This window comes from Halichoerus grypus, chromosome 2 (assembly GCF_964656455.1).
Source record: "Halichoerus grypus chromosome 2, mHalGry1.hap1.1, whole genome shotgun sequence".
NCBI lineage: Eukaryota > Metazoa > Chordata > Mammalia > Carnivora > Phocidae > Halichoerus > Halichoerus grypus.
In genome coordinates this window covers 112,314,065-112,336,547 of record NC_135713.1, presented here as the reverse complement: position 1 = coordinate 112,336,547, position 22,483 = coordinate 112,314,065, and the positions used below count along the sequence as shown (strand labels likewise).

Sequence of the window (22,483 nt, the reverse complement as noted above, 5' to 3'; positions counted from 1 at the left end):
CACAAGTTCTGGCTATAATGCCCATGATACACCTTAGATCTTGCACCCTGTCACCATTTGTAAGATTCCTACAGGGCGCGCCTCAGGTCTTCATTTCTCCTCTCCTGTATCCTTTTATAATTTGGAAGACCTGACTTCTTGCTGTTCTCCCTGCTCTCACCTTTGTTCCCTACAATCTACCCTCAACTCAGAAACCAAAGTAATTATTTAAAAACATAAGGGAGGTTATGCCACCCAGTGGCTTCTCATCTCACACAGAGTAAGAAACTAGGTCCTTCTAGTGGCTTACAATACCATGCGTGATCTGACCTCTGCCACCTCTCAGACCTCATTTCCTACTTTCTACCCATTGCCATCCTTGTGCTGCCTTGTTGCTTCTTGGACACGCCAAGCATTGATTCAAGGTATCCCATCTTATGGACTCAGTCACATTATGGTTAAAAACTTGAACTCTGGACTCACACTGCCAGGGCTCAAATACTGCCTGTGTCTCCCTTCCAGTAAGGCAGACAGTTTTGTGTCTTACTTTCTTCACTTATAAAATATTATTATGTATATTATTTTTATGAAGTCCTGAGAAACTTATCCATGTGTATCAGCACAGCCCCTCACATGCCTTAAGTCTTCAGTATTATACATGCAATGAACTTTACTTTCTGTATGGTCCCCTCATACTCAGACCTGACTATCCCTTTCTTCTGTCAAAATTCTGGCCACTTTTCATGGCTCAGAATAAGTATTAGCTGCTCTCCAAAGCTTTTCCCCATTTATACAATATACTTAATAACTCTGTCATCTATTATGCCAGCAATTTTCCTTTATTCCTCAATTATATAATTTGTTTTATTCTAACTTATAGATACTTCTATGCACTTTCTCCAAAGACTCTAAATACTCTGTACTTGGTTTTTATGGTTGCTCTAACAGATTACCACAAACCTGGTGGCCTAAAGCAACACAAACTTACTATCTTTGGTTTTTATATTAGAAGTCTGACCTGGGTCTCACTGAGCTAAATCAAAGGGTTGGTAGGGCTGTGTTCCTTTCTGGAATCTATAGGGGAGAATTTCTCTTTGCTTTTTCTCACTTCTAGAAGCCATCGTGCTCCTCAGCCCTTGGACCCTTTCCATCATCTTAAAGCCAACAACATCATGTCTCTGACTGTTCTTCTGCAGTCATAATGCCCTCTCATTCCCTCCTGTCTCACTCTTCCAATTGTAAGGACTGACCCCTGCAGTTACATTGGGGACATAGGAGAATCCAGGAGAATCTCCCCATCTCGAGGTTCTTAACTTAATTATATCCGCAAAGTCCCTTTTGCCCTGTAAGGTAATATATTCACAGGATCTGGATATTAGGACTTGGACAAATTTGGGGGGTAGGAGTTTTATTCTGCCAATCACAATTTTTTTTTTTTTTACAAAAGGAACAACAGATGATTCTTCTTCATATATCTTACAGTACCTAACCCAGAATAATATTTGAGTTGAATTGAAGTTTTTCTAATGAGATCAGTAACGTAATCTTATTTTCCAGATAACGTGTGAGCTAGGCCCCTGAAGAGTATCTTGGTAACACTGACCTCCTACATCACCATTTTGATGTATCCGTTATGTTTGGGAACATTCTATCACAGTTTTCAGAGGGGTAATGGGGAAGAGTTCTCCGATATTTAGTTACCTGATTCTTAAATCCACCCTCACTTGACAGGAGCTGTGCCATGAATACCGTAACTCTGTGAGAAACGGTCGACTCCCCTGCACCAAAGAGAACGACCCCATTGAAGGCCCAGATGGGAAAATGCATGGCAACACCTGCTCCATGTGTGAGGCCTTCTTGTGAGTAGAGCCACAGCCACTGCCGCTGAGTGTGGAGAAGATAGGCCTGCGGCAGGCAAGGGACATCATACCGAAGGTTTTCTCTAGGAAGTCGCTATGGAAGCTATCTTTGCATGGAGTTCAAGGATTTACAGTTATAAAGCCATATACTTTGCACATTTCTTTGAGGTATTCTTAGTGTTTGAAAATGTCCTTGAATTTGCTCCAGGGAGGACCATGTGCTCACAGCAGATTCCCCCAGAGTTAATGGCATACAAGGACTGGGATACCTGTTCTCTACATACATACTACCATGAATAATCCAAAGATGTGATCACTGGGCACTACCAAATTGAACATTTGCTAACATCTAGTAAATATTTTCAAGCATCCTCATTGCTTTCTGGGAAAAAGGACAATATCTTTATTTTCCAGAAGAACGTAGTGCTAAAAATTTGTTGATTGGTTTGCTATGACGCTGTGTCTTATTCTTTAAGCAAAGTTAAAAACAAAAAACAATATGGAGATTGTGCATTTACCTTTCTACTCCCAAACTCAGTTTGTAGAGGTACGGAAATAATGAGATATTTCTATCTAGAGAGATTTCCCCTTTAGAATAATAGGTACTGGGTGCCAGGAATGATTCTCCCCTCTCCCCCTCCTACAGCCAGCAAGAAGCAAAAGAAAAAGAAGAAGCTGAATCCAGAACAAAAGCTAAGAGAGAAGCTGAAAAGGTAGTTGTCCTAGAAGGTTAATATCACAGTGAAGGATGAGGTTTTGCAGTTTCTCTGTAAAAAAAAAACAACACATGGAATTACCAAAAGCCTATGTAAGAGAACTCAAGGTTCATCTAATCTAGGAATTGATAGAATTTTCTTAAAGGACCAAATAGTAGACATTTGAATGGTTGTGGCCGTTCGGTCTCTGTCCCAACACTATTGTCACAGCTGTAAAAGCAGCCACAGGTAATATGCAGATAAATGGGCATGGATGTGTTCCAAGAAGACTTTATTTACAAAACTAGGTGGTGGGCCAGAGTTTGCTTACAGGCCATAGTTTGCAAACATCTGATCTACCTCATTCCTGTGTTTTTAAATGGAAGATTTAAAACCCAGAGAGAAGGAAGAAGTTGCAGTGGGACTATCGGCATCAGATTCCACATCTTCGTATTTCAAAGTTCTCACAACTGAAAAATGAAAACAAAAGAGTTCAAACCTAGACCTCCAGACACCAAATCTAGCGTAATTCCTAACCCACTATGTCGTTTTGAATGACCACATTGGGTCACATCAGTTATGTTCCTCACTTTGTCTTTAATTATTTCTGGTGCCAGCATTTTGGGGAAAATAAAAATAGTACATTGGGCACACTAGAATATTCTAGGATATTTTCTTCGTTTCAAAAAGGTTGATTCCAAGTAGATTTTTTTCAGGTTTGTGGTCATTTGCTTGCCCCCATCAAAGATGAGCGGCCAGTTCTCCAAGAACCCAGGTTATTAAGGGATTTTTTCTTATGTGTGGGTGCAGATTCAGTCTGGATTTGGGGGCTAAATCTCAAGGAAAAAGAAAGAGAATCTTCTTTTTAAGTCATGTGTGTTTAGTAGGAATTGAATGAAACAATTGCCAGGAATAAAAATACCCAGAGGTCATTTTCTGTTCCTGTTTTACTAGGAAGCACTTGGAAGGAATCCAACAAAGTAATTTATACAAAAATACCCACGCTCTTGCCTTTTCTCCTCCTTTAGGATACATGCAGTGAATTTCGGAGCCTTTTGCAAAATGGAAATCTTTTCTGCACACGAGAAAATGATCCCGTGCGTGGCCCAGATGGCAAGACCCACGGCAACAAGTGTGCCATGTGTAAAGCTGTCTTGTGAGTGCACAAATGAGGCCCCTGCCGGGGGCTGGCAGAGTTGGGGAGACAGAGAGCCAGGAAGATAATGTCTATTGTGTTTGTCCTTTCTTTACATGTAAAGGGAGCAAATGATTCTCTGCAGAGCGTTTTCGGGCAAATCTTTCTTTATAAAGACCAAGATTCACAATTCTAGAAATAGACAATATATGACTAGGGTATTACATTCTCTATAAATTCTGGAGGAGAGCCCACCTATTAATAGATCACAACATCTTTCTTGGTAAAATTTTAAGTCCTTTGCTGTCTGATGGATCCCTTCTCTACATCACCTTTTAAATACCTCTGGGAAGATTAACATATTTTACTATCAGCCTAACTTTTCTACCTACGTTTTTGAAAATATCACATTTTTCACAAAATGAAAAATAGTTCTGTACAGAAAGCTCAGAAGTACACATAAAATATTTCAGTCATTCAATAGCCATTTATTGAACACCTACAATGTACAGTGTGAATAATGATTGTACATAGATGGATGAAATAGACATGGGTACAAGTTCATATAATAGGAAGGAGGATAGGAGCCTGGGTGACTCAGTCAGTTAAGTGTCCGACTCTTGGTTTCGGCTCAGGTCATGATCTCAGGGTCCTGGGATCCAGCCCCACATCGGGCTCCACACTCAGTGGGGAGTCTGCTTCTCTCCTTCTTCCTCTGCCCTTCCCCCTGCTCTCTATCTAAAATAAATAAATAAAGCTTTAAAAAAATACAAAGGAGGAATTGCTAAATGATAAATGATGTATTCAATGGGTTCTAGTACTTCAGGGAAGGGAGAATTAATAGGAAGTTTTATGGGAGAGTAGAACTGGACTTTATAATTTGGATAAGATGTGAACAGGAAGGAATGAGAGGAGAAGGAAAAAGCATAGGTAAAGCTCTAGAAGTAAGGAAACCGTATCAACAGTAAAGAGCAAGTCATTTAGTTTCGTTAGAACTTAGCCACTTTGCTGGGTTTGAATGCCAGATCAAGGACTTTGAAGTCAATCCTGTATATCGTGGGAAGCTGCTAAAATTTTTCAGGTAGGAGAGTAAGTGGCATAAATACGGTTCCTTTGGGAAGATTCGTATGTCGGCAGTAAAAAGGGAAAAAAGAGAAGGAAGGGACTGAGATTCAGAATGCTGGTGGTGGTAGAAGGGGTTTGCAGGAATCCGGGAGCGATAACTAGAGTCAGAGAAACAGGAGAGAAGGTGAGATGTGAAATTAGTGTCATGCCGGCAACAGCTGTGGGAGCTGAGAGGCAGGAGCAGAGACAGCTCCAGGGTTTTGTTCTTCATGAAAGGTAGAGAGTCCAGGAGCAAGGGCACATTTGGTGGAAAAAGATAATTATTGTTGGACCTCTTGGCTCTGAGGTATTTGAGAAGAATCCAGCTGAGAGTCACAGTGAGCATTTATGAAGGGCTAGTAAAACGCTCCCGTGGTCTTGCTTATGTTTATGTACTTGGTTTTCCCCTACAACAGGGAGAGCTTTTCCAGGCAGAAGGACTCAAAAAAAAAAAAAAAAGAAGGACTCCACATAATTCGTCTTTCTGTTTTCAGAGGGCCTGCAACATGGTAGCTGTTCAGTAAATGCTGGTGAATTCTATACAAATCTAATTTGGTCACAGGAGGAGGAACTCGCAGAAACGTACCCCACTCTCTGTAATCTATTATTCCCTACCTCCCCCTTTCTAATTTCCAGCCAGAAAGAAGATGAAGAAAGAAAGAGAAAAGAAGATGAAGATCAGAGAAACGCGGTGGAGCATAGTTCCCACGGTGGCGGTGGCGGAGGAGGGAAAGCTCAGGTGAGAGAACCTCTAATTTGCACAGGCAGGGGGGACGCAAGTCACGGACAAGGGCACCCGTGGGAAAGGGGAACGGACGTCATGCTGGGTGTGAAGGCGTCCTTGGAAGGACAGGGCAGTTCCCCCCTTTAAACTGTAGGGTAATATCTCAGCAATTTTTCATCTCTCTAGGGCGCATTTTTTACTTCTTTAAACAAGGAAATAATTAACATGATGACGTCATCCGAGTCTCCTGACCCCTTTTTACAGAATGTAGCTCTCAGGCCAATAACTGATCACGGCAGAGACAGTGACATCAGCATGGGGACGTTCCCCGTCAGCATCTCATGCTCCTCCTTTCTCTTATTGTTCTCTCTTTCCCTCAGTGGAGCCACGGGTTAGAGGCAGATTTTCTGTTGGGATCCAAGGCAGCATAATACGGTGAAACTGCAGGGTTTTCAGAGCCAGATAGTTGGGGATATGACCCTGCCCCTGCTGCGCAGGACTTGTGCAGCTTGGAATAAATTAGTTCATCTCACTGAACTCTGGTTTCCCTTATTCACTCTTACAGGGAGAAAATAAAATAATTTAGGCAAGTTTTTAGCACATTTCCTGAGACATTTTGAAGGGTCAGAATGACAGTAATTGCCTGTAAACCCCCTCCTCCGGCGTGTGAACACCACTGCGTAAGACGACAGCCACTTGAGCTCTCTTCTTACTACCTTGGTATATCAGGACCATCTCTGTTGATAAATTCTGGCTATTCTGTTTTTCCATCTTTCTCGGTAAGGAGGCTACATCCTCACTCTCAAGGGCGAGAGCTGGTAAGGCCCTTTGTCTCTCCGCTCCACAGTTCGCTCAAGCCTCTTTTCCTTGGCATCTTGCATAACTTTATATTTCCCTCCAACATTTCTTTCTCCCTTTGATCTACACCAGAGGTCAGCAACTTCTCTTTTCTGTAAAGGCCAGATAGCAAATATTTTAGACATTCTGAGTCCTATAGTCTCTGTTGCTTTTGTTCAGTTCTGCCATTGTTGTCAGAAAGCAGCCATAATCCCTGAATGAGTGAAGGTGTGTTTCAAGTTTTATTTATAAAACCCCATATATAAAAACAGGCAGCAGGACAGATTAGTCCTGTAGGCTATAGTTTGCTGACCCTTCATGCTGTTAAATCCCAGCGAGCTTGATAATTTCCCTGTGTAGAACCTTAAAAGCAATATTATTATCCATGACATATGGGTGATTCCAGTCCCCCTTTCTCTGTAGATAGCAGTACTAGGTGTTATATATAAGAGGAGGTAAATCAGAACTTTTCTTACTTAAATTGTTTTGAGTTAAGTTTGTTAAATTTAACAGCAATACAAGAGATCAGGTAATCCGGAGACCTACTCTCCTCTCCTTTTTCAGGACCAATGCGCAGAGTATCGGGATAAAACGCAAAATGGAAAACTCAGTTGTACTCGGGAGCGTGATCCTGTACGTGATGCTGATGGCAAGTCGTACAACAATAAGTGTACCATGTGTAAAGAGATACTGTAAGTACTTCTTTCCACTGGCAGTCCAAAAATTAGTCACCACTTCCTCCTGAATGACAGGCTCTTTCTCATTTACTTACAACTCCCTCCAGGAAAATTATTGTTTTTGTTAATTCCCAAGTATTGTCTCTTTCTCTTACACCCCCTAAGGAACAACAAGCCTTAGCAATGGCAGCTAATCAATGTCTGATTCCTACTCTAATTTTTCTGTCATAATTCTGTGACCTACAAATGCCATCATGGTAGATAATTGTGCTTTAGAACATATAATGCCTAAGTCCTATGGAGAATTTGTGAAGGTCATTTGGGATAGTTCACCAGCATAGTTTAAGAGGGTTGTTTCTTGTATGTATACAACACATTTATTGTATAATCCAGGGTGTGTTGCTTCTGTTTTCCCATGGTGAATGGTACTGAATTGGAGTGCTTTATTATCCAACTCAGCCACACGTGGTTTGTGTTACTGAGGCCAGTAACATAACCACTGCTGTATATTAAGGCAGTTTTCTAGGTGACCTTGATGGGTACTTGTAGTTCTAAAATTTGATGCCTATAGCACAATGCTATTGATTATGGCATTTAATTGGTATATACTTAATAAGTAATGTTTCTCCACACATATACCTGCTTCACCTTTCTCCTTGAAAAGAAATTATAATCTTGTGACAGTATAGGCCATGTGAGAAAATTTGATTAGTACAAATGTTGCATTTTACAGATGAGAAAACCTGAATTTTTTTTTTAAGTTCAAGGTCTCATGGGGGGAGTGAAGATAAAATTTTGCCATTGTTATCAGTGTCATCTATCTTATAAGATACTTATCTGGAGTATTTAACAAAACACAACACAAATGGAATATTTTTTATGATCTTTGGAAATCATTCATCTGACAATAAATGGTTTTTGACTCTCTGCTATGTAACAGGCACTACTCATGGACAAGCATTCTTGATGTGAGCAACAAAAGGTTCCTGCCATGGAACTATAATATAATACAGAAAAGACAGATTATAAATAAATAAGGAAATAACTATATAGCACAAAGTCAGATATTGATGAGGAAAATAAAAGAGAGTGAAGCAACAGAAAGGGATTGCAGTTGCTGCTTTGTTTATGGTGTTCAGGGCAGGCCTGACATGTGAGGGATACCTGTAAAAAGTGGGTGAAGTGAATCGTCTGGACATCTGGAGGAAGAAAGTTTCAGGCAGAGCAAAAATCAATGCAAATTTCTGAAGATGTAAAATTACCAAGCTCAAGAAACAGAAAGGAGGTCATCATGTCTCAAAATTATTGCACAGAAAATAGCAGAAAATGAGTTTGGAGAGATCAAATAAGGCTTTTTAGGCCAAGAGAAGGACATTGGATTTTATTCTATGTGTGATCAGAGGTCACTGGAGGCTTTTGATCAGAGCCATGATTATCACTAGAATTCCACTAAACTGAATCATTACAATACCCTCTTTTTCCAATAGTACTTGATAAAATGTCATGACTTTATATATGTTTGAATCTTCAGGATATGTTTTACTACCACTTTACTACACAAAGGGAACTCCCTAAAAAGAATGTATATATTCATGTTATGTACATTCATACACATGTTTGTTTTGTGTACAAAACCGAATAAAATTTTGAAAGAGATAAGTATATTAGAGTTTTGAAATATTTGGATCTTGAGCCAACTGCATCAGAATGACCTGGCTCATTAAAAACCAGGCTAGAGTCCCAGTCTAAATCTTGTCAGTAAACATGTTGGGATGGTCAGTGGATCTGAATTTTTAAAAATCTCAGTGTTTCTTAATACACATGAAAACTTTGGGGACCATTGAAATAAATATTTTATCAGAAAGGTAAGAGATTTAAAAAAAAATGATCCTAAGGTACTTTCTAGATTACTTGTCTTCTTTCTATCTTGGGCTCCATACTTTAAGAAATAATATTCTAATGGGTTGCCTTACTTGTCAAGGCACTAGAATGGTGAGTTGGTGGTGAATTAAAAACCACAACTAATGATGAAAAGATGAGGACACTGGGCTTAAGACCTGAAACTTGCCTCTAAATATCTGATGGGTTAATATCAAGAAGAGATAATTGATTCAGCAAACCCGTTCTGTGTTGTCCTGGGATTGTGAATGAAGTAAGGCTGAAGGGCAGACATTAGACAGAGATAAATCTGGACACAAATAAAGGAGACTTTGAAATTACTTGAGTTGATCTACATATAATATCCATCATACATACCCTGTGATGAGGAAGCTTCCTAATAACCAAGCTGACTGTCCACCTCAGGGATGCACAAAGATCCTCTGTGAAGGAGGTGGTTTAGGATACCCAAACTCTAAGGCTACTTCCAAACCTGAGTCTGGGTTAACAGGATGACTATTGATTCTTCTCTTCCAGGGAAAGAGAAGCAGAGGAAGAAAATAAACATTCTGGCTACAGATCAAATGGGACTGAATCAGCATCAGAAAAAGTGAGTCATTAACTAGATTTTGACAAGAATGATCTTTCTGTAAGTCAACCCGTGGCAATCAAAAATATGGAAAGAGAACGTCAATGTTGCCAACCAAGATCTTTGCCCTAAGAAGATCAGAAGTCATCATACATGTCAATATTGCTGGTAACTTGTTCAATGGAGAAATTTAATGCCAAATGGAAATCTTTCAGTCTAACATATTGCAAAGCACTTTTACAAATAGTAGTTTATTTCATTGTCTGAACAACCTGGTCAAATACATTTTTTAACTTTATTTTATAGATGAGGAGAATGAGGCTCAGCTACTGTCACAAATTACTATCAACAGTGGCTTAAAACAACGCAAATTCTCTCTGTGGAGGCTCTAGGGAAGATCTGTTTCGTAGTCTTTTCTAACTTCTAGAGCTGCCTGCATTCCTTGGCTCGTGGCCACCTTTAAAATCAGCAGGGGCCAGTTGAATTGTTTTCATGCTGCCTCACTCTGATCCTGACTTTCCTGCCCCCCTCTTTCTCTCATGAGAACTTCTGTGATTACACTGGGCCACCCAGATAATTCAGGATAATCTCTCCATGTTATGGGCAGCTAATTAGCAGTCTTAGTTCTGTCCTCAACCTTAATTTGTCCTTATCATGTCAGGCTACATGTTTACAGGCCCCAGGAGTTAGGATGTGGACATGTTTGTAGGTCATTGTACCGCCTCCCAGCAAGGTTAAGTGGCTGCCTGACTCTCAAATCAAAATCTTCAGATTTTCAAGCCCAATCAAATACTATGTGAAAACAGCCATTTCCAATATAAACTTTCCTTCTTTTTAGGACACGTGTGATGAGTTTAGAAGCCAAATGAAAAACGGACAACTTATCTGCACCCGAGAAAGTGACCCTGTCCAGGGTCTGGATGGCAAGACACACGGCAATAAGTGTGCTATGTGTAAGGACAAACTGTGAGTATTTTCAAAAATGAGCCTTTAACTGCGAATATTAAAGTTTGATAATCATTTCTCATCAGTTTGAGAAAATGACTTCTTTTTAAAAACAGATCTAATTATTAATGAGGTGTTTGTTCACTTTGGTTGAAATGTTTTTTTCCATTTTTCTTTCAAGGGAAAGGGAAGCGGCTGAAAGAAAAAAGAAAGAGCAGGACAACTTGAGAAACACAGGAGAAAAGAGCAATGAAAACCAGGTAGTGTGTGTTAGATGTACTAATACCTAAAGCTGGAAGCTTGGGGGTGAGGTTAATTCATTCAGCAAATATTTATGGAATGCCTACTCTGTCCCACTCATTGTATATATAATGATGAACAGGAAAGCATGGCCAGATCTTGCAAAGAAATAGCATGCTATTTCAGTGCTCTGAAAGCAACTCTGGTGTAATTACCACCTATCTGTAGGACCAATGACCATCACCAAGCTATTGTTATGATGAAGTGGATTTCTTCTCTGAAGTTTTATTTTTTTTTTTAAAGATTTATTTATTTATTTATTTATTTATTGAGAGAGAGAGAGAGAGAAAGAGCATGTGTGTGTAGGTAGGGGGAGGGGCAGAGGGAGAGAATCTCCAGCAGACTCCCCACTGAGCACAGAGCCCAACATGGGGCTCCATCTCACGACCCGTGAGATCTCCACCTGAGCCGAAACCAAGAGTCAGATGCTTAACCGACTAAGCCACCCAGGCGCTCCTCTTCTCTGAAGTTTTAAAACAAATAATTAAGGAAATAGACACCAAAACTACAAATAAGAAAGCAAGTATCAAAAACTTAGAGCTCCAGATGATAAGTTCTTGACATGGCATTCCAGTGCCGTCTTGTATTCAATTAGGGCTTTAAAAATAATGTTCAATGCTTTACAACACTAACACATAGAATATGACACAGCACAATCTCTTCTAATCCATCAATGGACTCCAATTAGAAAAGAGAAATCGTGAAGTCTCCCCAGGAAAGTTTTCCTGTTAAAGAATGTTAATGAGGGAACTTTTCATTAGGTCTATACTGACTTACAAAATGAACCATTAATAGTAATTTTCATTTTAAAAAATATATGTTGGGAATATCTGTTATGCATTTTGGTAAATGAATGGCCTTGAGATAAGATTTTATTGTATAAATTCAAATCATCTCTACTGGCCATCTATTCTATTTATAATCTTAGTCAATATTTTTCTTTTTTTAATATCTATTTTAGAAATTTCAAACAAAAAATATTCTATATATTCGTATATTAAAAATGTCCAGACATTTTGTGTGTTTGTGTGGCAAAAAGAGAGCTATGGTCTTACCTACATCTGCAAAGTTAAATTTTTTACAAATCACATGCATCGTCATATTTAAACCTGCTGCTCTGAACAAAAGATTCACAACAGCTGTGTTTCAGTTTCAAAAAGGAAAAAGTTTTTTATTATTATTATAGAAACCTAATAGGAACAGAAGAAGAAAGGAATCTACACATAGATGAAAGTAATAGTAGGCAATAAATGAGAGTAAGGCAAAGTTACATCAAATCAGATACTTACAACATTCAACCTCATTAGCTGGGGAAGCCCTATGGGAACAGCCAGGCTAGAGTCCCCGCTGAGAGGCCTGAGCTGAGCATCCTCCCCTCAGGTGAGACTTCCAACCGACCCTCCCCATAGAGCAATATTTATAGGGCAAATAATAGGGTTTGAAATTAAACATTTGTCTGCCTACCTGCAGTTTGCTGTGAGCTGCATTTCTATGTTACCATGTTTCTGTATTGTCAAGGAGCCTGGGCTTTGTCTGTCTGCCTCCCCTCCCAGATTCCATTCTAGGGGGCCAGTCCAGCCTTGAGCAGGAGGGGGTGTGAGACAAGATTTGTAGTTCTTGGCACCCAGAACAGAAGGGCCATCTGGAGGCCAGATAATATATTTCAAACAACCAGGCTCCCAAGGTTATTCACACAGCATGAGTCTAACAAACAACATTCCTTAGCCTGCTGGTGTACATGCAGATCCAGGTGGTCAGTTATGCGGGACAAATCATAATAATATTTATCCATACTGACCACCTGCCCAGGACAAGCTTCCAGTTCGAGAGTAAATGTCAGGGAGATATAATGTACACATGGGGAATACAGTCAGTAACATTGTAGTAACTCTGTATGGTAACTAGATTTATTGGGGTGACCATTTTGCAAAGTATACAAATGTCAAATCACTATGTTGTGTATCTGAAACTAGTATCAATTATACGTCAATAAAAAATAAATAAGCCTTCCCAAAATCTATGCAGTAGGTGGTATTGATCCAGTTTTTCAGTTGAGAAAAACTCAGATAAGTTAACTACACACAGATCATAATAAGAAGAGCCAGAGATTGCACCCATAAAGCAAAGATGGAAGTACAGGCAGATGGGTGTTATCATAAACATATATGTAAGTGGGATTTTGTGTAGCTGGAAAAGGAAATAATTCTAGCAACTTCCAAAAGTGATGGCTGTGAGACATTTAGTATTTTGATCAAGTATTCCAGAGAACTTTTTTAATACTGCAAATAAAAGTAGGTCTGGAGTTGTTCATGGGTATCACAATTTAAAGAAGGAAGGATAGGGGCACCTGGCTGGCTCAGTCAGTTGAGCGTCTGACTCTTGATTTTGGCTCAGGTCATGATCTCAGGGTCACAGGATCGGGCCCCGTGTCGGGCTCTATGCTCAGCATGGAGTCTGCTTGTCTCTCTCCCTCTGCTCCTCCCCCCACTCACACTCTCTCTCTCTCTAAAATAAATAGATAAAATCTCTTGAAAGAAAGAAAGAGAGAAAGGAAGGAAGGAAGGTGGGAAGGAAGGGAGAAAGGTGGGAAGGAAGGAAGGAAGGAAGGAAGGAAGGAAGGAAGGAAGGAAGGAAGGAAGGAAGGGTAACTGCCATCCACGTCACTAGCAGTATTTTTCAAGGTAATTTTCCCATATATTTCCTTTGGCTCTTTGAGCTTACAGGTAGTTAATGACAAATTTCTGTAGATGTCCAAAAATTTCATCAGAGGCAGATCCTATGGATTCATTTTCACTGCCTTCTTTTTAAGGTTCTTATTTTTCAGTGAATATAAAAGGCAGCTTTATCTTTTTACAAGTGTTTAAGAGTTTTATTCTCTGCCAGGTAAAAGCACAGAAAATAACAAAGCTTGTTACCCGATTTCTGATCACAATTCCAATATTGACTTTATTTAATCTCTCTGAGCCTTATTTTCTCACCTATAACATGAGGATAATGAGTGTTTATCATCAATAAAATGAGGATAATGAGTGTTTATCTTGTGTGCTCTTAGCAAACAACAAAATGCCTGGCATATAATAAAATATTATTTTGTTCTTGAGGAACAGAGCGTCTTTCATTTCATTTCAGGGCTTACTTATGTGTGGAGTAATGAGGAGGCTGCAGGGAGACAGGTTTGGGGCTCAGCCTGCTAAAAATTGCATTAACACAGTACAGGCTGCCCTAGGCAGTCGTGAAATTCCACCAGACAAAGTCATTATTTGAGAGGGACACTATGGAGAGGATTCTAACTTCCTACGCAGATATTGAATAAAGAGCCTTTAAAACACATTCCATCCCTAAAATTCTGTTTTCTCTAGATTTTTATTTCCCCCCTCAAGTATTATGAGCTTATATCTCACAAATTATGTTTTATTTTTTTTTTTTAAAGATTTTATTTATTTATTTGAGACAGAGAGAATGAGAGAGAGAGCACATGAGAAGGGGGAGGGTCAGAGGGAGAAGCAGGCTCCCTGCCGAGCAGGGAGCCCGATGCGGGACTCGATCCAGGGACTCCAGGATCATGACCTGAGCCGAAGGCAGTCGCCCAACCAACTGAGCCACCCAGGCGCCCTCACAAATTATGTTTTAAATTTTAGAGCTCAGACTATCACGGTAACATCTTTTTTCTGTTTCTCTTGGCAGGATCAGTGCCATGAATTCCGGAATATGGTGAGAGAGGGGAAGTTTATCTGCACCAGAGAAAACAACCCTGTTCAGGGTCCAGATGGCAAGATGCACGTCAACAAGTGTGCTATGTGTCAGAGCATCTTGTACGTGAAGAGGTTTATCGACCAATTTGATGGGTTTTGCTTGTTTGTGAGGAGATGGTTCTTTTTAATTTAAAACTTAAGGCCCTGGGCATTGCACATGAAAAACAGACAAGGCCTTCCCTTTAGAAGAGGACAGTGAGCTTCCAGAATGCTCTGGCAAGAAATGTTTCCTTTGATGATGAGAAGCGTAATCATACCCGGAGCATCTGGGACAGGGAGACAGCTATTGTATGGTGCCCAAATCCCGGGCTTTCAGAGAAGTCCATCAGCTGAGTAACCACATACTTCCTCTTTTATGTAAAGGCAGCAATTTCTACATGATAGACTTTTCATAGTGATTCAAGGAGATAATATGCTTCAAACATTTATAAACTTGAAGCAATATAACTACATAAAGAAAATCAATATTGTAAAGTTCAGTTCTAATTGAATATGGAAAAGAGAAAGGAGAAAGGAAGCAACTCTACATGAGAGAGAAAAATACATTGTATTTTTCCTTAATAAAATATTTTATTAATAAAATATTTTATTAAGCATAGCACTCTGGATGACAGTGTAGTAACCGAATTTATGGAAGTCGATAGCGTTGCCACAAATGCACTATGAAAATTCCAACAGTTAAGACTCATTAATAAAAAAGAAAAAAAAAGTATTTTAGGTATTTTTTTCAGATGTGAGAAAATAGTGTTAGATTTGCTAAGGTTTAGAATTAGAGAAATACTTCATTTAAAAAGCTCAGTAAAAACAAACAAAAAAACTCAGTAAGAACCCTATAAAAAAAAATCCTATCCTTTTTTATTCTGCAGTGAACGAGAAGCTAGTGAAAGAAAAAAGAATGACGAAGAAAAATCAAGTGCCAAGCCCTCAGATGATGCAAAGGTCATTTCTTAAAAGATGCGAAGATAACTATTTTGCCTTTCATCCTCAGAATCTGACATTCTCCTCTGGTTTTTTTTTGGATAATAAAAATGCCAATGTTTTGCTTCAAAGAAAATAGACTTTGCTAATATTTCATTTTGGTTATAACAACATTTTCGTCTGGCTTTAAGTTTAATATTTTTCTTAGTTTTGTAGAGAATTTGCCCTCAGTGTACATCAAATATTGCTCTCCTCTTTGGGAGAAATATGTATTGAAAAATAGAGTGTAAAATTCTTTCACCTCAACTGCATGCTTTCCTCTGACATAAATGTGAAATGAGGCTTCGGGTAGCTTGTTGACATTGATTTTAACAATTCAGGTAACATACACTAATTTCAAAGCTCCCCTTTAGCTTCTCTCCTTGATGTCTTTTTTTTCTGTTTCCTCCAGATAGCTTTCTCAGCATCAACAAATCAGTAGTGTGTATGCATGATGCTGCCTCTTCTATTTACTTTTCAAGCCTGCAAAGAAGACATCTTCATTCAGTCCTTTGCAGTGATAATCATATTTGTGGCATTAGAGTCCTGTGATATTGTCCTTTGGTCAAGAGTAAAGCTCCTGTGGGATGCTTGGGTGGCTCAGTTAGTTAAGCGTCTGCCTTTGGCTCAGGTCATGGTCCCAGGATCCTGGGATCGAGTTCCACATCAGGCTCCTTGCTCAGCGGGCGGCCTGCTTCTCCCTCTGCCTGCCGCTCCTCCTGCTTGTGTGCTCGCGCTCTCTCTCTCTGACAAATAATTTTTTTAAAATATCTTAAAAAAAAAAAAAAGAGTACAGCTCATGTGGAAAAGGAGGGGAAGGAAGGAAGGAAGCTAGGAAGGAAAGGGTGAGGGAGACATGATCTATTAAGTGTTCCCCTCTGCATTTCCAGGACCCAGGAAGAAAAGTTCAGAATGAAGTGAGGTTGGAAATTTTAAAGTCTAGGCGTTCCTTGGCCTCCATTGCCAGGATAAGGGCAGTGAGTCTGAGCTCAGAGCTAAGAAAGGACTTTCTTTTTTTTTTTTTTTTTTTAAATTTTTTTATTGTTATGTTAATCCCCATACATTACATCATTAGTTTTAGATTTAGTGTTCCATGATTCATTGTTTGTGCATAACACCCAGTGCTCCATGCAGAACGTGCCCTCCTCAATACCCATCACCAGGCTAACCCATCCTCCCAACCCCCTCCCCTCTAGAACCCTCAGTTTGTTTTTCAGAGTCCATCGTCTCTCATGGTTCTTCTCCCCCTCCGATTTCCCCCCCTTCATTCTTCCCCTCCTGCTACATTCTTCTTCTTAAGAAAGGACTTTCTAAGACCAAGTTTTAGAAAGGGGAAAAATCCTGTTCACTTCCCCTTTCTCATTTTCTAGGACGAGTGCAGTAACTTTCGGCAGTACGTGAGGAATGACCGGCTCATGTGCACTCAAGAGAATGACCCCGTGCGTGGTGCTGATGGAAAATTATACAAAAACAAGTGCCACATGTGCAGAACGATCATGTGAGTAAGAGGATCCTGTTACCCCTCCAGCTAGTGGGGGAATTGTGTTTTTATTTTTTTTAATTTTTTATTTTCATTTTTATTTTTCAGTGCAAAAGGTGTTTTTATTAAAGCATGGGGACAGGACCCATGGGAACAGAATCTTTAGAAGTTGCCAATTAAATAAATGTGTGCTCATGAATCCATGGCGTCCTTAAAATAAGTCTTTAGATTCGAGGCCCTTACGTTGAGAACACTTGATATAGGAGACAGGAAATCCATATGTGAATTCTAACCAGGATATTTACTAGCTGTGTCACTGGAGAAAACTTTTGTCAACTCTCAGGATCATAACTACAAGAAAATCTTCCAAATCTTTGTTCCACAACTGGATCAGACTCAACAGAAAAGTCTTTTTCTGAAATAACAGATTTTTACCCCCCAAAATGTACTTGGCAAAAAATTCAGGGCTAAGGAATTTGTTGTTTAGAAGGGGTTTCTAGGTTATTTTGATGAACAACTATATTTGGGGACCAATGGACATGATAGATACTAATGACGATGGTTATGGAAACACTGTGAACACAATTGTAATAATCGGTATTTTTTTAGCTCTTTGTAGTACATTCCTGGAGACAGGAATTGCCAATACTACCCTCTTTTTAAGTTCTAGAAAAGATAAGCTCAAGGCATTTAAGCAACTCGTCCAAGGTCATACATCTAGTAAGTGATGAGTGCTCTCAACCAGTTCCCCATTGTGTACTTTTCTTTACATCATCCTCTGGCTGAATGTTCTGCGGTTCTATCATATTTTATTTAGGATGGCATAGCTTCCACTGGAAGTTACAGGCGCTAGTCTTTGTGGCTATAACTTTAAATTACTTTTCGTCTTCTTCTGTAGTCAAAAAGAAGCTTTGGAAAGGGCAAGAATTCAAGAGAAATCATTCCACGTTAGATCTATGGACGAAAACAGCCCAACTTCCTCCACTTCTTTTCTGGTAAGAATGACTACTCCTGAAAAGCTACTTATTAAGTTGATGCATTTGTTTGGGGTCTGTTGCCAATCTGCCCTCCCCGCCCCCCCCCCCCGGCCCCCCATGAGCTTCATTTCCATAAAGAGGCCTTGGAAAGGCGAATTCAGTGTAGCTCCAAACCCTTTGTGTGTAGTTCCAAGCTCAGTGAGAGTTCTGGGAATGTCTCATCAGTGCATTATTCTGTGCTCTTTTAGATTATTAGCCCTGTTCCAAGCCAATTTAGTACATTATTGAAATTTTAAAATGTGGGTGTATCATGAATGTGGCTTATTGCACATATGGTCAGATAAGTAGTTAGGAGCCTCAGTTCTGTAATTTCAGCAGGCCAAAAAGACTCCTCACCTAGCTTCCTGTCTCTCCCCCTCCCCAAATCAACCCTCTTCCCAATAGCCTAAAGAGGGGTGCACGGAGCATTTTCACACCCGTGAAATTCCACTAATTAGCGATTCACAGTGGTTAAAACTTGTTTATTCAAAATACAAGCTGATGCCCTTCAGTAACATACACCTTAGTGTAAATTAGCCTAACAGGTTTGCTTTTTTAGAGCTTTGCCAAAGTGAGGAATAGAAAGGAGGAAAGGGAATAAGAGCATATTCATGAAGTAGCATATCAAATTGGCCTCTAAAAGTGAAACTTTAGCATCTAGTCTGATGACCCAGAAAAAAAAAGAAAGAAAAGTATCAAACATGAATTTAATCTTATTATTTGCCCAATTTAAGTAGGATAGTAGATGAGTTGCCCTAGTGAAATATATACTAATTACAGATTTTTAGTAAACTAGATGCTACCCTAGGACTCCTGTAAGCATGGAGAGAAACTATTCACAAAATCTGTTCTTTTTTCCTCTAGATATAATTGACATATAACACTGTGTAAATTTAATATGTACAGTGTCTTGATTTAATACACTTTAAAGTTGCAAAATGATACCACCATAGTGTCAGCAAACACCACCATCACCTCACATAATTACTATTTGTGTGTGTGTGGTGAGAACATTTAAGATTTATTCACTTACCAACTTTCAAGTGTATAATACAGAATGATTAGCTATAATCACCATGCTGTACATTACACCCCCAGAACTTATTCATCTTATAAGTGAGAGTTTGTACCCTTAAAAAAAAAGTTTGTACAAAGAAGCCTGTCGTTGCTTCTTTGTAATGCTTTATCCTAGTAGTTTTGAACCTTGTAGCAGCAGATACCTGAAAAAAAAATGCTAAAGATATATCTGGTTCATTCCTACCTTTGCCAGTGATTCATAGAAGGTGCTTGTCTAAATTCTCCCTGAATATCTACCAATATGGAACTCACCATATTCTAAAGCAGTCCACTGGATTTTTTAAATTTTATTTTAGAGAGAGAGGGAGAGATATCCTTAGTATTTTCTTACATAGTCTATCAACTCTGAACCGATTATGGTTGATTTCACCTTCAGAGCAGACCCTGGCTCCAACCACCTCTCAAAGTCCCTCTCCCTCCCCCTCTGCCCCTCTCCCCACTTGCATGCACATGCATGTGTGTGTGTGTGTGCACGCGCACTCTCTCTCTCTTTCAAATAAAATAAATATTGGAAAGAGAGGCAGAGGGGGAGGGAGAGGGCCAAACCAACTCCACGCTGAGCGTGAGCCCAAAGCGGGGCTCCATCTCATTACCCCGAGATCTTGACCTGAGCCAAAACCAAGAGTCAGCCACTCAACAGCCTGAGCCACCTAGGCACCCCTGGATGTTTGAATTATTTATCAAAACAAACTAACAAACAAGTACTTCTTTATTCCTCTGGAAAGAATACCTACAGATATGATACTACTAGATTTTCTATTTCTTTGTTTCAGAAAGTTGTTTTGAAGGAATTTTTTAATTTCATCTAAGTTGTCAAGTTTATTGGCATATAGTTATAACATTTCCACATTATCCTTTTATATCTATATATAGTGAAACCCCCATTTTATTTTTAATATTGGTAATGTATATTTCTTGCCTTTTTATCGATTTTGCAAGTGGTTTTTCAATTTATTAATCTTTTCAAACAACCAGTGTTTTGCTTTGTCGTTTTCTATTTCATATATTTCTCTTCTGTATTATTCTTTTCTTCTATTTTCTTTGAGCTTAATTTGTTTATTATTTGCTAGCTTCTTTTTTTTTAAGATTTTATTTATTTATTTGACAGAGAGAGAGAGAGCGCGCACAAGCGAGGGTCGGGGGGGAGCAGGCAGAGGGAGAGGGAGAAGCAGGCTCACCGCCGAGCAGGGAGCCTGACCTGGGGCTCCACCCCAGGACCCCGAGATCATGACCTGAGCCGAAGGCATCCGCTCAACCAACTGAGCCACCCAGGAGCCCCCATTTGCTAGCTTCTTGACATGGAAGTTTAGATCATTGATCTTAAAGCTTTCTTCTTTGCCAATTATGTATTTATTTACAACTTTCCCTCAAATCACTGCTTTAGCTGCTGTGATTTGGTAGTTTATATTTTTATTATCATTCAGTTTAAAACATTTCTACATTCCATTATGAGTACCTTGAGTCATGAGTTATTTATAAGTGTGTTGGTTGATTTTTAAATAGTGAGTTTCTATGACCTATGTTACAGTTCCTTTACTAATGTTTTATTGAGATGTGACTGAGGAAATCAAAAGATTTTTCCACTCCTAAGTGCCATTGAGTAAATCTGATATATGTTTTACTTCTTCAGGATTCTGAGATGTGCAAACATTACCGAGTATTGCCCAAGATGGGTTACCTTTGCCCAAAGAATTTACAGCCTGTCTGTGGTGATGATGGCCAGACATACAACAATCCCTGCATGCTCTGTCATGAAAACCTGTAAGTATACATGTTGTACTATCATATCTTCAAGTGGAGAGGTTCTTGACTATGGTGTCGACCCACAGGACTGCATTCATACCAATTGGAGGTGCATTGCACCAATTTACTAATCATAGCAGTTAAAAATTCAAATTTTGTGGATGATCTTATTCAAATATAAACTAGAGAGGATTGGAGGTTATCCTTTTGATTAAGTTGCTTATATACTTTACTGAGTGGAAGAGAAAGGAAAAAGTGGTGGGGTTGCAACAATTAGAGAAAGTCTCTATTAGCCCACGTACAGTCATGGGAATTTGAACATCATCCAGGCGTTGTGTAGAAAGAAAAAAGTTGAGAATCATTGCTGTGTTGAGTCCGCCTGGCCAATAATCTCTCCTGGGCCCTCTGACTACCGGATAGTCACATATTTTCCAACTTCTCCAAGTCTTCTTCTTGGAGCAGAAGTGGTCTCATTCAAGAGAAAGCCCCTGGAACAAATGGCAAATGGTGGACTTGGTGTGGGCACTCAGATTTATTACTGTCTGTGCATCTATCTGTGGCCATGTTATCTCATCATTCTCAGATTCACTTTTTCCACTGAGGAAGTGCAGACCATTCTCTGAGCTAGCTGGCTTCACTGGGTTTTTAAGAAGAATGGAATTGCCATTTTTATTTAAAATTACATATGAGGGATTTGTTTTAATACTGTCGTTATGGGTTTTAGCTTTTTGCTTTTCTGCTCAAATACTGTCTTATCTTCACCTCCATTCACCTGCCTCACATTTGACCAGCTTTAAGTGAAAGCGTGGTGACAAATCTTGACTCTTCCATCCCACTCCCACCCCACTTATATTTACACTGTAGTCCGTGTATGTTCTTGCCTTCTGGGGACACGATAAGCAAAGCCCAGAATGTGAGGATGGGACATTCTACAGTTTATACACTTAGCATAACATCTGAATGTGAGTGCTTTGTGTGTTCTCACATCTGTAAGACACTCGCACATTCACTCTCTTGCTGAATCCTCAGTACATGCTATGAGTGCTATTATCTTCGCTGTACAGAGGGTGAATCTAAGGTTCAGAGAGTCCGGGTAACTTGTTTAAAGTCACAAAGCTAGGAAGTAGATTAGACAGGATTTTCACCCTGTTGGTTTGGGTCTAAATACAGTTCTCTTTTCTCTCCACTATACTACTGTTATATCCAAGGTAGTCAAGGGATCAAAAGTTCCTTTGATGATGAGAAAGTTACCTCTTTCCAGAAAAGAAAAGAAAATGAAGCAACATTAACAATTTGTCTGCATAATATTTATGGGTGCATGAATCTCCTGAAATCCCGCCATGGATCTTACAGAGTTTTAAGAATTAAGAAATCTCCATTTAAGAAATGAATGCAACCATTCAGGAATTTGTTACTGTATATGCCTTATCTTCAGCCCAGAAATTCTTCACCTTCCCTTTATTGTAAATGTCAGGGCCTAAATGATCCACCCAGTGTTCTTTAAGCGTTCCATTAACTGTATAAACCCGTAACAAGTGACACTTTAGTCAAGGGAACTTTAGAGTCAGAAACTTCAATGGTAAAAATATTAATAAAGCATGGCTCAGGTTGGATTGTTTAGCTAAAGGAACTGGTAGTATATATTATAGAGGGAGGATCCAGGCTGTCCCAGGAAAGAGGAAACAGTATTGGTTTCTGTGGTCTTAGAGGGAAGCCATTTCAACTTGAGCAATGTC

General features: G+C 39.4%; 1 protein-coding gene across 1 annotated transcript in view; it reads left to right on the top strand.

Annotated features, from left to right (window-relative positions):
• Positions 1-22,483, top strand: part of SPINK5 (serine peptidase inhibitor Kazal type 5) — a 74,970-nt gene that overhangs the window by 47,874 nt on the left and 4,613 nt on the right. Inside the window, exons 19-31 of the mRNA XM_036065716.2 lie at positions 1,711-1,838; positions 2,485-2,551; positions 3,562-3,689; positions 5,409-5,511; positions 6,898-7,025; positions 9,426-9,498; positions 10,316-10,443; positions 10,604-10,682; positions 14,407-14,534; positions 15,341-15,413; positions 16,802-16,929; positions 17,810-17,906; positions 20,635-20,765. Coding sequence (XP_035921609.2) covers positions 1,711-1,838; positions 2,485-2,551; positions 3,562-3,689; positions 5,409-5,511; positions 6,898-7,025; positions 9,426-9,498; positions 10,316-10,443; positions 10,604-10,682; positions 14,407-14,534; positions 15,341-15,413; positions 16,802-16,929; positions 17,810-17,906; positions 20,635-20,765 — 1,391 coding nt within the window. The remainder of the gene's footprint in view (positions 1-1,710; positions 1,839-2,484; positions 2,552-3,561; positions 3,690-5,408; positions 5,512-6,897; positions 7,026-9,425; positions 9,499-10,315; positions 10,444-10,603; positions 10,683-14,406; positions 14,535-15,340; positions 15,414-16,801; positions 16,930-17,809; positions 17,907-20,634; positions 20,766-22,483) is intronic.